The sequence below is a fragment of the Labrus mixtus genome, chromosome 8 (genome assembly GCF_963584025.1).
Source record: "Labrus mixtus chromosome 8, fLabMix1.1, whole genome shotgun sequence".
In the NCBI taxonomy this organism is placed as follows: Eukaryota; Metazoa; Chordata; class Actinopteri; order Labriformes; family Labridae; genus Labrus; species Labrus mixtus.
This window is the reverse complement of record NC_083619.1, coordinates 9,229,052-9,247,363: the sequence shown is the minus strand read 5'-3', so window position 1 is coordinate 9,247,363 and position 18,312 is coordinate 9,229,052. Positions and strand designations below refer to the sequence as shown.

Sequence of the window (18,312 nt, the reverse complement as noted above, 5' to 3'; positions counted from 1 at the left end):
GTTCAAATGGAACCAGAAAGTAAACTGGAGAAAAAACTGATGAAAGATGACCAGAATCCCAATAACCCTCCTCCAAAGTGTCATAAGAGAGGTCAGTGGGCCAGCAAGACGGAGTTTCTGTTGGCAGTAGTTGGAGAAATCATCGGTCTGGGTAACGTTTGGAGGTTTCCTTATCTGTGCTTCAAAAATGGAGGAGGTAAGAGCTTGACTGAAGTTGCAATGCAATCCATGCAAAATATAAATAAAAAATATATAAATGCAAAATATAAATAAAAAGATTAAAAGAGAGACACTCAAGAAGTGGTTGCAATCATGACTATGTATAAGTTTAAATCATTTTTTTTTTTAGCTCTTACAGTTTTGCTTGTCACCAATTTTTCCTTGTAGGAGTTTTCTTGGTCCCGTATGTGTTGTTCCTGTTCACCTGTGGGATCCCCACCTTCTTTCTGGAGGTTTCTCTGGGACAGTTCACTGGTCAAGGTGGAATCACATGTTGGAGAAAGATATGTCCTTTATTTGAAGGTACTGCTAGATTATTAAACCTGTTAAAACAGGTTAGTGTTATGTCCCTGTTAAAAGCATATGATGTCAGTACATATATATCTTGATCAAATATTTGTGTTAATAAAAACTATGCTTCAGGTTTAGGCTACGGCAGCATAGTGCTGATGCTTTACACTGTAATGTATTATATCGTCATATTGGCCTGGGCCTTCCTCTACCTCTTCTCCACCTTTAATGATGTTCTCCCCTGGGCCAGCTGTAACAACACCTGGAACACAGGTATACATAAACTATACACTCTGTGACATCACTCATGTCTACATTTAAAGACTTATTCTGGTGATATCAGTGTTTTACTTTCAACCATTAACACAAAATCATTGATCATGTGGATCTATGTAGAATGCTATAGAGTTTCATTGTTTAAAACATTCATACCAATTAGTGAAACATTGTGTTGCTCTGGGTGACTTTATTTCTTTTAGCATATATATATATTTCCCTGTAACACAGGACATACCAACAAAGCATACTTCAATAAAATCAGTCCAAAACATAGACACAAAGGCAGTTTTTATCAAATAAGGAATTAAAACTTTACTTTAAGTGATGGGTTACAATGACAGCAATAAATTATCGGTTATTGATAGATTACTGATGTCAGCCCAATATGGAGTTCTGATATCAATTCAACGTCAAGTTTTGACCTAAGCCCAACGTCAAGATCTGTCGTCAGTCCAGAGCTGAATTTGACATCACCCCAACGTTGAGATCTGGCAATGTCAGGTTGTGTTGTCTGACAAGCTTCAGGTGTTGACGTCAGCCAAAGGTCGGGATCTGATGTCAACTCAAAGTCAGGTTTCGCTTGAAGCCCGAAGATCAGGATATGATGTAAATTCAATGTTTGGATTTTACGTTAAACTAACGTCTGGAAATGACATCAGTTCTAGTCTGGATCATTTTTTGAGCCAATGTTGGGATATGACATCAGTTCAACATTGGGATGTGTTGTCAGTCTAACTAAGGGGTCTTATTTAAATTCAAGATTTTGATTTCACCTTAATGTTGGGATCTGACACCAGTTCTTTTCTGGATTTGATGTGAATCCAATATGACATCAAGTCAATGTCAGGTTTTGAAATTAACCCAACATCTGTGTGATGTCAGGTTGGGATGTTGATGGGATCTGACATCAATTTATCGTTGAGTTTTGACATCAGTTCTTTGTTAGGATCTGATTTTGACAGTGACTTTGAACATGTCACAACAAAGTTATTTAACTGTGGTTGAATAAATGTTTAAAATAAATGACAATACACCAGAACTACAGGACTGATTCCTTAATTTAACAAAATTGAAATGTATTTCCAGCCTTATCATTCAGACTACCATTCACTTTGTTTATTCTGCCTTGTGCTTCTGAAGCTCTTATGTTAGTGAGTCTGGGGGCACAAGGGAGATGCAAAGAGGAGGTGTCAATTACATATTTACAAGCTGATTCCAAGACTACCAATACATAAACATTTAACAATTTCTTGTTTCACAAATTATTACTTTAACCTGTCTTTCTTACTTTTTAGAGGCCTGTGTTGATTATCGCCTGGATTATTCATCAAATGGTAACCTTTCTCAGAACGCAACTTCTTCAGTGGAAGAATTCTGGCAGTATGTGTTCAGAAAAGATCTTCTAGTTACTAAAATTGCAATCATCATTTTACGGACTTAGAGAGAGGTAATTGTTCCTCAGCATGTTTTTTTGTTGTGTTCAGGAGGAGAGTCCTGGGCTTGTCTGGAGGGATAGAAGAGGTGGGTGCTGTCCGCTGGGACCTGGCTGGATGTCTTCTGCTGAGCTGGATTATTTGTTACTTCTGTATCTGGAAAGGAGTCAAGTCTTCAGGAAAGGTCAGCTGATCAATCAAGAAGGTATCATGTCTTCTCCTGTTTGTGGGTGATGTTAATTTAGTTGTGGTGTTTTTAGTTTTCCTGATATCTGCCTGATTTTAGGTTCTTAGCTTGGCTGCTCCTTATGTTGATCTGCAATTCGTTAGGTTTGAACTTTACCTACCTCTGTACACCTTTTATTTGTATGTCCTTTACCCAGTAGGTAACTTGACCAGTGACTGCAGTATTGCAGTTTGCGTTTTGGTCCACTCTCCTGTGTTGCTACAACATACTTCCCATGTTTGCTCTGTACAAGATAACATGAACGAAACAGCCATCGGAATCAGAATCAGGTTAATCACTAAGTAGGTTTACACACACACAAGACATTTGTCTTCTTGTTAAGTGTGTTAAGATAACAAATCTAAAATAATATTACAAAAAAATGCACTAACTGTGTCTTTTGTGAATGACAATATGTTAGGCGAGTACAGAAAGGTGCAAGGTGTTGTGGAGGCAGTGTGGAATCCCAAACAGTGAACATTTACTGTTGGAGCATTGACACAAATGTGGTGACTTTTTTTGATTCCAATAAGTAGGTGTCCAGGCTTTATCGATGGGACTGGACTCAGAGGGGAAGAACCAAAGCAATGTAGATCATCGAAACAATCTGGAGGAGGGCAACTTGTAAAGTATATAGACATGCAGTGGCACAAAAGTCCTCTAAGCTTTGGCTACAGAATTGTTCACAGTTTCAACCTTGCCAGCACCTCTGCCCCGTGCAAGCTAACTTCCTGTTTGATCCACAGCAGACCACAAGTTTGCTGTTCTGAGAACAGCGATCAGGATTTGCAGAACATTTGAATGTTACATGCTCCTCTGTCGCAGTCTTTTTTTTGGTGTCCTCTCCCTTGTGTTTATTTTTCCCCTTTTGAACCATGAGTCACATAAATGTGTTAATAGTGAGGGGCTGAACTACGGTACATTAAGTCATTTTCACATTTCGATCCCCTGTACCTTTGTCCTGGCTTCTTTTTTAGGTCATCTACTTCACAGCCACATTTCCCTATGTGATGATGATTGCTTTGCTGATCCGTGGTGTGACTCTGCCAGGAGCCACTGATGGTATTCGATTTTACCTCTATCCTGATCCAACACGTCTGGCTGATGCACAGGTGAGCTAAGTATGGGGGATGAGTGGATGAGGGCACATTATAAGTCCATATGTTGATATTTCAAAATCACAAATTCTTCATGGTCAAGACTCAGGTCATGAAGAGATGGACATAAGGAACAACACTTAGACCATATACAGACACTGTTGTGTGATCAATGCCATTGTCAAGGCTTAAAGTTTAAATTGAACAATAAAAACAAAGGATCTTTAAATACTCGAGGTCATTTTTAATGTTTAAAGGTGTGGATGGATGCTGGGAGCCAGATATTAGTCTCCTATGCTGTCTGCACAGGCTGTTTGGCCTCTTTAGGAAGCTACAACAAATACAACAACAACTGCTACAGGTAAGAATAATATTTACTTGTCCCCTGTTTACTCTGTGATATAGCTTATTTGTATTCATTATTTTTTCATTACAGAGATGCATTTGGCCTGTGCCTGTTGAACAGTGCGACCAGCTTTGTGGCTGGCATTGCAATATTCTCAGTCCTGGGCTTCATGTCTTATGAGCTTGGTGTCGACATTGCAGCAGTGGCCGAATCAGGTTTGACATTTACTGATTAGTAACAATGAAAACAATCAGAACAGTATTGTTTTGTGCGATTACAAAATGACGTACAGTACTGTATTTAACTTATCAAATATTGATGTTTACTGCTTGTAGGTCCGGGCCTGGCTTTCATTGCCTATCCTCGGGCAATAGCCTTGATGCCTTTTCCTCAACTTTGGGCCGCCTTTTTCTTCATTATGATCATCTTTCTCGGGCTGGACAGTGAGGTAAAGATTTAGTATTTATCTCCATTGAATAAAAGGCACCGACTTCAGTATAGCTTTACTGTATGACCTTTGTTTCTTTTCTGAATTTAAAGCAGAGAAAACCCTGCCTTATGTTGGTAATTATACTCAATTTAAGTAATTCATAAGATCAAGCACATTTAAAATGAGACTCAAACAAAGTATTTTCTAATAAATATATTTTTATGAACAAAAAAAAGTTGTCCTATAGTTATGCACTGCAAAATATTGAGTCCTGTTAAAGTAGCAAAACAAGTGGAAGTAGTTAATTGTTATATTGGAAAAACTCTTTTTTAGTAAATTACCTCTCAAGACCCCACCCTCAGTACCCCCATGGACCTCCAGGGGGCGGTAGCCCACACTTCTTGATCTACTCCATAGACTAAATAGTTGAAAGCACCTTAACATGAAGTCAATGCTAATGGAAAAATCAAAATGTCCTGAAGGCACTTCATTTCTGTGAGAAGCTGCTGAGTTGACTGTTGATTTTCAGTGGGATTAGCTTGTTGACCTCTGACATTGCAGAGACTCCCCTGATTCACCTTCAGTAAAACCATCCTCTCTATTTTCTCCCCCACAGTTTGTTTATCTGGAAGGCCTGGTCACATCCATATCAGACATGTATCCGTCCTTCTTTTATGTTGGTCATCGTCGTAAACTACTCCTGCTGCTCTTCTGTGCTGTGTCCTTCCTCGTTGGGCTCTCCATGGTCACTGAGGTGGGTCAGCTCTGGTTCACTTATGATTTCAAATTCAAAGAAAACCACCATGTATCTGTGTGTGTTTGTTTGACCACTGTGCATGCTGGAAGTTGAAGCCTGTTTTCATTTCAATGTTGTCTAAGACAGATCCTTTGTCTCAACACTCAGATGTTCCATTATGGTCTTCAAGAACAATTGAATACACTTTATTAATCCCATAGAGTAAATTCAGGTTTAAACTCTGCAACTGAGAGACATGCAACTCACACACATAGGCCCAATATACAAACATGTACAAACGTATGGACACGCTTCAATATAAAGATGTCAGAGTGAGGAGACTGCACACTGCCTCAAGCAGTTAGGGGTCTGTGCCTTGCTCAAGGGCCCCTCAGCACCTCAGGGAAGTAAACTTGCACCTCTCCAAGTGTATTAGTTATATAAGCAATAAAGTGTGTTTAGGGTCGTGGTTGGGTTGGTCACACATGCATATCACAGAGACAGACGAGGTTTGAGCCCTCTTATTTAATCATATGTAAGAGAGAATTGAAACCAAATAGCATTGGTGTTTGATTTAGTTTTATCCTCCTGATTCTTTTACTCCCCAATATGAAAGATGCTGTATTAAATGGTTATATTCTCGTTATAGTTATTACTATTTGACTAGGATGAGCATGCATTTAAACTTGTGCTTGTGATGTCAGTTTGAAATGCTGCTGCGTCAACGATTGCACATATATTTTTATCCCTGCACGGGTTATGTACATTTCTTGTATAAATCTATTTTTAATTGCACAGTTTAGGTTTGATTCATCTAGAGGTATTCTTCAAATCTTTTTTCGGGTTAATATATATGTATGGGAGGGGGGGGGGGGTCGGTTTTGTGGTTTAATTTGTAACAAATGTTTCATGTCATGTCTTTGTAACCTGCTACTGGATGCTTTGAATCTCTCTCTGGATCAATAAAGTATCTATCTATCTATCTATCTATGAAAAGTATTTTAAACACACGTTCTGCTCTCTGTAAATTTGTGACCTTCTCTCTTCATCTCTTTTTATTTCCTGCAGGGAGGACTGTACGTGTTCCAGCTTTTTGACTATTACGCCTGCAGTGGAATTCCCCTGATAAGTTTTGCCATATTGGAGTCTGTTTGTATCGGATGGACATATGGTGAGCTACATTTACTATCACAACTTGTTTCATCAGAACTTCTTTAGCACCTCAGTGTCTTATCAAACCCTTTGTAACAAGAGGCAGAAAGCTTTGATTAATGCCCCTGTGTCCACTTTCACCAGACTTTTAAACTACCTGATATTTTACCTGACAAGTGCTAGCTGATATTCCTCATTTCATATTTCTTACATTTTATAATATAAGTGAGCCAGCAATAAAACCAATGTCTGTCTCCAAGGTGCTGATTGTTACTACAACAATATTAAGGACATGATTGGATACCGCCCTTCCCTTTATATGAAATACTGTTGGAGGTTCATCACTCCATGTGTCTCTTTTGTAAGTGAATAATGGAAATATCTGTTGCTTTAAGATAAAAAAGTGAATGAAGTTGATAACATACTGTAGACTATGACTATTACTGTTCCTAAATCTTTTATTTGTATTTCAGTATGAAAATGTTCAGTTTCATCGAACAGTGATGTGTTTTCACAGGGGACACTGCTCTTCTATTTGGTGAAATTTACTCCTCTGAGATACAACAACACATACTCGTACCCCTGGTGGGGTTACGCTCTGGGCCTTTTTCTCGCTCTGTCTTCAGTCCTCATAGCACCGCTGTGGATCCTCTACAGTCTCGCTGTAACTCCAGGAACTCTGAGACAGGTGCCCTGGATAGCATAAACATCACACACGTATAAGAATGTTCAACCAATCATTTGTAATCTTGCCTTTTTCCTCTTTCCTTACAGAGACTGAAGGTATTGACGACTCCAGCAGATGACCTGTTCAGAGCTAAACTTGAGGAAAATGTGGACTCTGAAACATACCTGTCCTCCACAGACCATGAGCTGTGCGCTTTGAACCCGTAGGAGAAATGTAGGATTTCTAATAGTGTTGAAAGACTTTGAGAATCCTTTGGTGCTTCTTTGTAGCTATAAACATAAAAGAAAAGAAAAACATATTCTTACCCTAAAACAGAATATTTTTTTTTTTTTTTACAATAAACAGTTTTAAAAAAAAACTTTTCACATGTGACGCGCTCCTTTGATTAGGAACCTTTTAAAAAACATGTATCAACTTTAACAGTTCTGATTTTGACATGATGTTTTCTATGGGGCCAACTATTACAGTGCGTGTGTGTGTGTGTGTGTGTGTGTGTGTGTGTGTGTGTTTTCTGTGTATGCATTTTTATGAAAAAAATGTAATTTAAGAAAATGAATCAAATTAAAGTGTTGGCTGTATTGCCACTGAGGGTGAAAATGAAGCAACTTGAATTAGATTTTCAACAAAACTTCTTTCTCAGCTGCACTGTGGGTGAAAATAAAAATGTTGTATTTGCAGATCTGAGGTGTCGATCTGTTATAAAGACACGATTAATAATTTATTCTTTATTAATCCCGCAAGGGGAAATTCAATTTTACACTCTAAAGAACATGAATACACACACATGCACAAACAGGATCCTATGGACATGCATTAATGGAGAGGTCTCAGAGTGAGGGGGCTGCCCACAGCGAGCGCTCCAGAGCAGTTTGGTGTCTTGCTCAAGGGCACCTCGGCAGTGCTCTGGAAGTGGACTGACACCCCTCCAGCTACCAGACAAGCTTCTGGACATGGTCCGTGCTGGGACTTGAACCGGCGACCCTCCGATTCTCAACCCAAGTCCCTACAGACTGAGCTACTGCCACCCTATTGCAGGGCTAATGGCTCTTTAGGCTGTAACCAGTTCATGAGCACTTCATTTATAAGATAACGCTCATGACACTGACCTTTTTTTTTTTTTTTACACAGTGGATACCTTTTGAGGTTTTATTTAACATGATTTACATGTCCTGATTTAACAATCTCCTCTGCTGCCCACACTGCACTCTTTCACTTCTCTGATACAACCAGCAGAGGGCGATAGATGTTTGATGTTGGAGAAGGAAGACAACTGTCCCGTCCGGGGACACGTCCTATTATGTACCTTATCATAATATATCACTGTTTCAATGATTCTTTCAGTGTGTTTTATTGTTTTGATTGAAGAGCAGACATTTTGTAAATTAAAATGTAAGGGTGTTTGTATAAAGGCCAAGTTTCAGTAAAGGGCAGAAAGGTATATTGTATCTGAGGCCTTTGCAAAAACGTATTAAAAGCTGTGGAACATCTTAATTCACTTAAATTCATTTGAATGTTCTCAAAATAATGACCAAATTATGACTGAACATGATCCCATTATACAAATACAAAGAAACACTAAATAAAAAACGAGACACAACTCTGTTATTAGACTCCATTTAAAACAAAAGTGTTTCGCAGAATCACTAGATGCCTTGTGCCACAATGATGATGAAGCATCATCATCATCATCACTTAAAGACGAGTCCAACAGCTTCAGAAATCTGCTTGTGCTGCACGTGGCCAACATTTGGCATTGATCAACAAAGTATGTCATAATAATTAAGTATAAGAAATAAAAGGTTTATAATGAAAATGTAAAAAAAAATAGAGTAACAACAGTCTAATTTATTACATGGAATATTCAAAATTTTAAAGTTATAATTTCTCATTGAGGAATAAAAAACCTAAAAATGTAAATTAGAAGCAAATGTTCTGAACAACTCTTTCTGTATTTGTATCAATACTCCCTTTAAGCACCATGTTTCAGAGACAGCTTACAGCAATGTTAAAATAAATCATCATATGTGTAAATACTGTGTTTCAGTGACCGATAACTGTAGATGTTAAAAATAGATTATGTATTTCCTCCAAAGTACCTTGACCTTGCTACCATATTTGAAATTTTTCAGAGCATCTGCAGTATTAAGATCTCCCAAAGCCTCAATGTGTGTTAAATACCAGACGCAGTGAGTTTGAGGAAGAAAAACTTGAATCATATTTGATCAAGATCCACCTGATAAACATAAAACTGAACTCCACGGGAGAGAAAAAAAACCCCCTCATGTATCTGACAGGCGCACAATTTATCTGGGGACATTTCCCAATAATGTACTTTTTCTTTGCAAATTTAACACGGAGCCATGGCTGGAAGAAAAATGGGATGAGGTGTGCGAGCTGAAAGCCTTAAGACTGTGTGACAAGCGTGATAAATGCAGCAGGCGCTGACACTGCCAAGGAAAAAGACAAAAGATACCTTTGTCTTGTCACAATAATCCTAATCTGTTTGAAGATGGGGCCACATTAGAGAGAAGAGAGAGAAAAAAAGAAGCAGATTGGTGGTCAGCAGTGATAAATGTTGCTACATCAGAAACCAGGCTCAGTATGATGTTTCTCTCTAATGGCCTGATTGCTCAATTAATTCTGCCGCCCGTTCTTTTCCGGCCCCCTTTAATGTGGAAACAGCTATATTTTCTCCCAGATTAGTATAGATACAGGCTGACAGTCTGCACTGCTCAAGGTATTTGGGAGGTATAATTCATTCATAATGCCACAATGCAGCCCATCTATCATCTCAGCGTTTTCATCCGCTAACTCGCCGCTTGCTCCCTCCTCTCATTCCCGGCTCCTGGCTCTTCTGGGGCGAGTGAATAGGTGTGTTTTTGTGAAAGCGTGCCTGGGTATATGTGTTTTAGCAGAGTGTGATGTGTTAAGAAATGAATTGTGTATGTGTGTGTTGTGGGGCACACAAGGTTGTGAGGTCGCCAGCTTCTTCTTCTTCTGATGAATTAGCTGGCATATGCAAGCGATGAATTACCAGGCAAAGGGAGTCAATTATCCCACGAACAGAAAAGAAAGAAGAAAAAAAAAAAAACGAAACATGGACCCTGTGTGCGCCTGTGGCCCCGGGGTCCCTTTTCCAATTCAGAGAGTGATTTTCCCAAAATGTGGAGGGAAGCGTCGAGAAGCAGCCTTGAAGGAGGGAGGACGGGATGTTGATGAGGAGTTGAGGGAAAAGAAAAAAAGAGTAAATGAAGGAAACAGTGTATGTGTGTCTCTTCACCTTTTCTCTTTCGTTCTCTTTTTTCTGATCAAATCCAGAAGGCACTGCGCAGTGTGAAAATGCAAAAGGCTATTAGGCCTTCAGAGTGCACCAATGCCACTTATGATGGATGAGTGTGGGATTTAGAAAGGCCTCCTGTCAAACACCTCCTTAACTGGCCCTCCTTTTTCCCTCACTTGTCTCTGGTATCAAAACCATATCAACCCCCTCCAGGTTAAAGCAGGCCTAAGTGGAAGACATTTGTAATATACTGAAGCAGGTGAACACACATACTAAAAGACTCCCCTGCTGTTTAGTTCCCTGTTTAATTCTTTACCTCTTTTTGAGGAAAGATAAAGTGTTTATAGTCACATTGTCAGCTGTCAGGATGAAACGGATTCAAAGTTACATAAAGGGAATGAGATAAGAAGAAATCAGCTGGTTTAAATGTTAAGGATCATTTAAATATACAACTAAAGAATGTATTAATAATGCACGTTAATGTAGCCACTGGATTCTCAACTGAAGCCTTGAGTTTGGCATACCGGTAGCCGCAATGTTGGTTTCTGGAGCTAGATACACATTTGGAGGAGGCGTGTTGCTTGTGAGGAGTGAATGGTTGGCAAACGCCAAGTTAGCAAAGCTGTAACAGTTTACACCCACAGCTAATTCAGAAGCTGGTTATTGAACCAGTTTAAGCATATGGAAAGTAGCGGGCTTGCCCCTCGCACACCAGACTCTCCTGAGTTGATCTTGTCCTCACTGCAGCCGGCTGAAGCTTCTCAAAAGGAAAACCAGAAACCCAGGCTCCACTGGCCAACAAATAAAAACAGCTAACAAGCAGGTATCTTGCTAACATACGTGCTAATTAATGCAAAAAATATTACTAATATTTCACCTACCAAAACAACAAAAAAAAAGCACAGACCTCTTATATGGCCAGTCAGTGACATAAACCTCACAGAAAGACACTCTACTTGTCCTGTTTTTGCTTGGAAAAGACACACAGTACACAAACATGGGCATTAGGTTGAGTTGATTAGCTGAATTAGCATCTTGAAGACAGATAGAAGCTCTCACCTGTGACTAAAGCCAACATGCCCCTAATTATCCACAACCTCAACATAATCAAAATGTGAGTTTTTATAAAAATGTCAAAAAGCTGGATTCAATAGAAACATTTGATTTAGAGACCAAACCCATTTTTTATACCATTAAAAAAAAAGATGTTTAATTCTGTTTTAATCGTTGGCATTTCAATATGAGACCTATTTATAGTCCTCTTTATGAAGTGAAAAGGAAATCACGAGATTTCACCACACTGCCTTATCCTTATGCAGAAGGAGACAATAACTCTGGAACTGGAAATGTACTTAATTACGTCAATTCAAATGAGTGGCTGAACTGGGCACAAGAGTTTTTCAACGAGAGAATTGCTTTCGATGGAGCAACTTAATCTCAACGGTTGGACTCGCAGTGCAACAAAACTGCTTGAACACCCGAAGAGGAAAGAGGATCAAATAAGCTCAGAGTGGGCCGGCACAGCCAAATGTCATTAACGGTTTTAAGTCCTTCACTTTATGACTGCCAAAAGAAAACACATTAACAAAAGATTCTTAAGTTATAAGAATGAGAGAGGATGTACAGCACAGTGAATAAAATGATTGGAGAAAGTTCAATGTGAGATGGAATAGAGGGATATAAGAATAAAACAAAAGACAATCATATCCTCAGTTTAAGCTGGCACAGAAAAAAGGCCTCGGCAGTGTTTGGAAAGTAACTGTTTCAATGAACCCTTGACACAAGTGGAGCGAAGCAAGCAGATGTTTAATGATGATACTTGGCATAAAAAAAGAACCCATATGATGCTCAGAATACTCTTCTAAAATCAATAAAAAAGCTAAACGGTGATGTTTAATGGTGTTGTATAAAATCCAGTTATCTTTAGCCTGGGCCATTGTAACTCAATGTTTACATCTATTGTGCAAAAAACACAGAGCAACATGTAAATAAAGTTGCAATGTTAGTGCTTTTGTTTTATGTGATTCTTGTCATTTTTTGACCATTTTAATCTGTCTTGCCAAAAGAAGGACAGGTGATCCTAAAAACAGTAACGAGCCATTCCAGTGAGTCGGCATGTGAAGTATCAGACTTGGAGCTGTGAGACACCTAAATGGAATGAAGCCCTATAGTGTTGTTAGCCACATCTAAACGTCAGATAAGAATAATACAATTTATACATCACATGTTCGAAAAGTATCAAGATAACCCTAAAACCAAACAAATAAAATAAAACGTGGCAGATAATACACTGAAACAGCCCTCGCACCTTCATGCACGCCGGGTTTGGTGCATGTCGGGGTTGTGGTACAGCCGACGTCTTTATCAGACACACACCTGTTAAATAGCTTTGAACTGTCAAGTCTTTTAGAGACAACATGAAGTGAGCACACACAGTGTAAACGTAATGTTGACCGACTGAAGCATGTCATGCAGGGCTTACTGTGTCTTACCAATGGGTGGCGCTATAACAAATAAGCAATGTAAGCATGAAGATATGTTCAGAAGGGGACAAACAGGGAAGGTTTGAGGCAGTTTGGACCCTCTATGACTGATAAGAAGGTAAATTCTATTGATCTGTGAATTTAATGCAATCACTTTACAATAAAAAGGTAAGCACGTATAAACACCTAAAACCATGTCAGTGGTAAACCAAAGAAATGCTTAAATACAGTCACTTGCGGACGATGAAGTATAGAGCTGAATGCTGAAAATGTTCTAAATATAGAACACACTTATACATCATTACTAAATGTATGATCAGTTTTTCTTGAAATGACATAGATAGGTAGATGTGGCCTTGTCTGCAGTGGTGTATAGCCAAGCCTCTGTGCTGGCACTCAGACTGCTTTCTTTATAACGGGGCTGAGATAATCGGCATCTCCTGTGGCTAAAACACTTACTATTGGTAAGTACCTCAAACAACACCACTTTAAAATCAGTGAGCTGTCCCTTTAAATGTGAAGGGTCTTTAGAAGTGTTTTGTTATTCTTACCAATGTTTTTAATATTAGGTAAAAAAATGTTAGGTAAAAATGTTTTTCTCTAAACATGTTTTATTATCATTCTAATAATCTGGGGAAGTCAAGTATTTGTTAGAGTGATTGGTCTCTCCTCAGTTTTTCTTAAAGTCATAGTTTAATATGTTTTAGTATTCATGCCTTCATATGTAGACAATTGTCTCTTCATTCAGACACAATGATTTCAGAACAGCTCTCCAGACTACCCTGTGGTCCCTCTCTGTTACTCTCTGCTGTCAGGTTTCCTCTGGGACTTTCAGCCCCTTCACTTCCTCTATTACCCCCTCACACACTCTTACATCCTCCTACACACACTCACACACACATCAGCTCCCTCCCGCCCTGCGGCGACACACGCTCCACAATGGAGAACAGAGTGGTTTGGGAAATGATGGCCATTTATAACTGCCTGACGCTGTATCCCACACGCACACACGCACACACACACACACACACACACACACACACACACACACACACACACACTCTTCTCTAGTGGAGATAGAGATAGGAGACACAGGGAGATTGCACAGTTCTCGAGGTTAACGTCAAAAACACATTTTTATTAACTGCAAACATAAGGACAGTGCAAAGTGTTGCTTTACATCCACACAGTGTGTTAATAGTTAACTCTATGTGCTGTGTTAAAGATGCAGGATGTGTTTTTGCCAAGATCACAAATCTATCATATGACTGATCAGCTGTCAGCCCTTAAACTCTGACAAACTTTGACCACAGAGATAAGCTTGATGTTCTGTCTGATATTCATTTGATACTTTCATGCAGTGACATTTTTATGAAGGCCGATAGACATAAAAAAACACAGAAAGGCAGTTGAGCCGCTCAACGACAGCAGCAGCACAAAGCAATGACAATTTTTTATTAAAGTGGCAGAAAAGTAGTTTGAAGTACCAGGATTATTTTGGCTTTCCATTATATGTTTTTATCATTATCTGATTTTGGAGTTCAGTTTTTATGGACAGATTGTGTGTAGTTTACTTAACTGGAGTAAAAATATTGACTGTTAGAGAGTACTTATTTCACACTGTATTTGTTATATTATACTTATGATTAAAATATATGACATTGTAGTAAGTATATATATAATATTTGAGCCATCAAATAAAACAAGATACCTGTCCATTGGAAGAAACTCAACTAAGGTCTTGTGTGTTATTTTATATGTGCTATAAAGTTGCATTTTACCTTTACCTATTTACTTGATATATATATATATATATATATATATATATGTATGACTAATCAATAAATGATCTGCTTTGTCTCTCGCACTTCCATCGTAGGATTTGCAGCTTCTATTTTCTACACGTTTTTTAAACTTAACTTCATCTTTTGCGCGGGGGATTTGTCTTTGTGTGGTTTATGTATTTGCAGATCTGACAGTATGTTATGTCATTTACATTTCACTTATTTGTGAATTTGCATTAATGAGATTTTGCATCCTGATTCTGCAAAGTGAACTGGTTTGGGCCATTGTGTGGTGTTTGCACTTGTCGGTCAGCATGTAATACAGATCAAACTGATATTAATATGTCACTTCAAAAATGTAACTTTGAAGTAAGTTTTATGAGGAACCTGAATAACTTCAGTCCCTGCTTGAGGCCATTTTGACAATAAACATTTTGACTTATCTTCTATTAACACTACAAACACTAATGAGCTAATCAATAACAAAAGTTGAAAAAGGGCCCCTGTTCATTACTTACTGGTACATTTCTTGATACCACTTTGAATACTGAGACGACAGAGATCCAGTGACTTTATGTTCATTAGAGCTGCTCTAGTAAGACTTTAATACGAGCTGGTCATTTCATGGATGTAGGTTGCATGCATACATTTGTATTTCTGGGAGTGCATATGTGTGTGTGTGTTCATGTGTGTGTGGTTTTGCAAGGCCTCAGCCTGTCACTGAGCTGGATGGGCTGTCACTTTGTTAATTGCCTGAGCGTGACCCTACCCCGCTCTACTCACCTGGCTAATTACTGTGTCTGTCCAGCCAAGAGATTGAAATGAATTCGACTCCATTCAAGCTTCATTGGCATGAAAAGTGAGGTCAGTGACATTGTCATAATACAGTGTAGCAGGTTTGTCCTTCACTGATGTTTTACCGTGACAGTTTTATCGCTGTCTGGTTAACGGACGCTGATGGCAAAACATTTGTTAAGAGATAAACTGATCTGGTGTCATGTTTGAAAAATTCTTTAGCAACTGAATACACTAAAAGAGTTTTAAGTAACTTTAAAAAAAAACATTTATGTTCCTTTAAACTTTATGCATGAAATGAACAACAGCAGAAAATTCACGTTATTTCTTCTGGTTCTGAAATGACCAAAATATACGTAAGTCACAGAATGTGAGTTTTGAGTGGTAAACTTCAATGAAGTTGAAGACAAACAATGAAGAAAAACTGAGCAGAGTGAACTGATCCAGATTGGAGCCATGCAAATGACATGCTAATGTGATGCTAATGAGCAGGGGGAGGAGGGAACAGGAGGGGGGTGTCAGGTAGGAGGTAAAGTTTGGTTAGAGAGCGAGCCGGCGAGACAGCGGGCGAATGGGCGACGCTTGGGTGAGCAGTGAGCGAGCTTCCCATGATGCCGAGATGAGCGAGGGAACATTAAGCGACAGAGAGATGGAGAGAAAAAGACCCTGCAGGCTAATGAATGCTGATTAATTCTCAGTTTACATTAGAAAAACTTTCTCCTGCGAAGCACACTGTCTCCATTAAAACGCTCATTTGGTCTCTTGTATCAGTTCTTTTCTTATGAACATGTACTTGTGTTGTCTTGTAAAGACCCATTAGATTGAGATGCAAAACCATCTAAAACAGCAGAGCCACACAAGGAACAACTATTCACCAGGGACAATCTGTGCACCCTAAAAACATAGGCCTGGCTTTTCACTGTCATTCAAAAGTTTGTGTTACTTTGTCAACCTGCTTAATCTTTGAACCAGCTACTGAAAGGCTGTTCCACTGTTCAAACTGATTGGTGTTTGGGGAGATGCACCCTTAAAGGACAACAGACCCATTTTATGACTTGATCTCACAGAGCTGAAAAAAAGTCCCTTCATCAGAATTAGATATATATTATTTATTTAGATAATATATTTATTTATATATATAGATGTTACCCCACACCATAAGTGGGCCAAGTTATATTTCAGTACTCATAGCAATATTTATATATTGTGCATAAAAAGGGGGAAATTGGGGCTCTGTTTCTATTGAGTTTCCTTGTTAGAAGCTTCAATAAAGTCTTAAGGAGGAGAGTTTAAAATGATTTGTGGAGGAGCGCTCTTGTGATTTTCATTTAATTATTAAAGTATGAATGAATGAATGAAAGATTTATGTAATGCTTTTGAAAAAGACCAGGCCACATACATGATACAAAGTATTTTCACACATAAGACTTCCAGCTATTTATCGTCATGTTCTAAATACAGACAATACGATTGTGCTGAAAGTTAAGTTATAAAGAAATGTTCCTGTGCTTTTTTATTCGTTTTCATAATTCATTTGCTGAATAACCTTTCTGTTGGATCATAATGAAGAACAATACAATACCAAGTTTATTTAATTTTCTACTCAAACTCAAATAACTAACCAACCTAATTCTGCTTGTTGATAATTGAGCTTTGCTTTAATATCCTCCTCTCTAACAGTGTGATTAAAAAACACTCAGAGCTGCAGCATCTCCCATCAGTGTATCCAACTTTAAGGCCTTCGGAGGGGGACACAGAGCAAACATCTTTTTGTATACCTGCCGGGTATTCCTCGTCTTTCACAGACCTACACCGACACACACACATATGCATTCATCAGAGCTAGAGGGGCGACGACGCACTAACAGGAAAAATGTGATCATCTGCATCCCCCTGATGTTTGTGAAGAAAGAGCATCTCAATGGCAGAGAAAATGACAATATTTAAAATAGGAGACACAGAACTCCATTTCTTTTTGGACCAAATATTAATGATCTTTCATTTGGATCTCATCACAGATGCAGCCGGGGGAAAATTGTATTCTGGGAAGCAGAAGTGTGGGGAAGACGTGAGACAGGATAATAGCCAATAGGTGTTTGGAGAGATGGAGTCTGGATGAATGAGAGGGAGAAAGACAGAGAGGAACAGAATTGACAAATTCCCATGATGGGGATGCCATGAGAGAGGGAGGAGGAGAAGAGGAGAAAGAAAGATTGGAAATTGAAATTTATGACATTGAAAATGAGTATGACGGAGACAGAGCCAGGTCCCGCTTTGCCTTCTCCTCTTTGGTGGCAGTCAACCTTGCAATGAGGGCAGATCAAACAAAAATAGGCTGTTAAAGGGAGGAGGAGGAGGAGGAGGAGGAGGATGGGGTGAGCACTGTGGATGGCTAAGGTGGAGCGGATAGAGGGATGGCAGACAGAAGTGAGGGAGGACATTAGTGGAGGAAATGATGATGTTGTCAGTGAGCGGCTACATAGTCAACAGATACAGTCGGTTGGCTGTGCGGGCCCCGGCCTGTCTCAGCCACGCTGGCACTGACAAATGGAATATTTTCAGAGGACTTAATCAGAGGAAAATGGGCTTTCATGCGCTCGCCTGCCTGCTCTGCCGCTCGCACACAGAAATGATTGCTTGTCTCTCTTCCTCGGCCTGTCTCTTCCTCTCTCACAGTCGTTGAACGTGCCCACTGAACCCTGCAGAGGTTACAAACAGGGAATTTATCAGTCGTGTTTTACAAAAGGATATAGGGACACATAATGGACTTTGATTTGAGATGCTGCATTTTTTTTAAAATGCTAACACAAAAACTGCCAGACACATTTCAACAATAGCAAAACAGATTGATTAAATTATTGAAATCACATCATCCCATGATGGTGTAACTTTAACTGATGGTCCACAAAGTTATCTTGACAGATGACTTAAACATGTTGTGAACACTGAGTAAGAGCTGAAAGAAAACATCAAGCTAAATATTTCCATCTTTAATGTTGTTTTATATGTATTAAAATTACCTTTTGAAATGGTTCAATCCCAACTTAGAGATTGTGTATTAATATACATCAGA

General features: G+C 38.9%; 1 protein-coding gene across 1 annotated transcript; it reads left to right on the top strand.

The window, feature by feature from the left end:
• On the top strand, nucleotides 1-7,249 carry LOC132978335 (sodium- and chloride-dependent GABA transporter 2-like). Its single transcript, XM_061043453.1, has 14 exons — nucleotides 1-196; nucleotides 388-522; nucleotides 643-783; nucleotides 2,085-2,169; nucleotides 2,274-2,406; nucleotides 3,426-3,560; nucleotides 3,803-3,906; nucleotides 3,982-4,106; nucleotides 4,227-4,339; nucleotides 4,938-5,075; nucleotides 6,126-6,228; nucleotides 6,470-6,570; nucleotides 6,727-6,897; nucleotides 6,984-7,249. The coding sequence occupies exons 1-14, from the start codon at nucleotides 7-9 to the stop codon at nucleotides 7,101-7,103; spliced, it is 1,794 nt and encodes a 597-aa protein (XP_060899436.1). The 5' UTR covers nucleotides 1-6; the 3' UTR covers nucleotides 7,104-7,249.
• The last annotated feature ends 11,063 nt before the right edge of the window (nucleotides 7,250-18,312 follow it).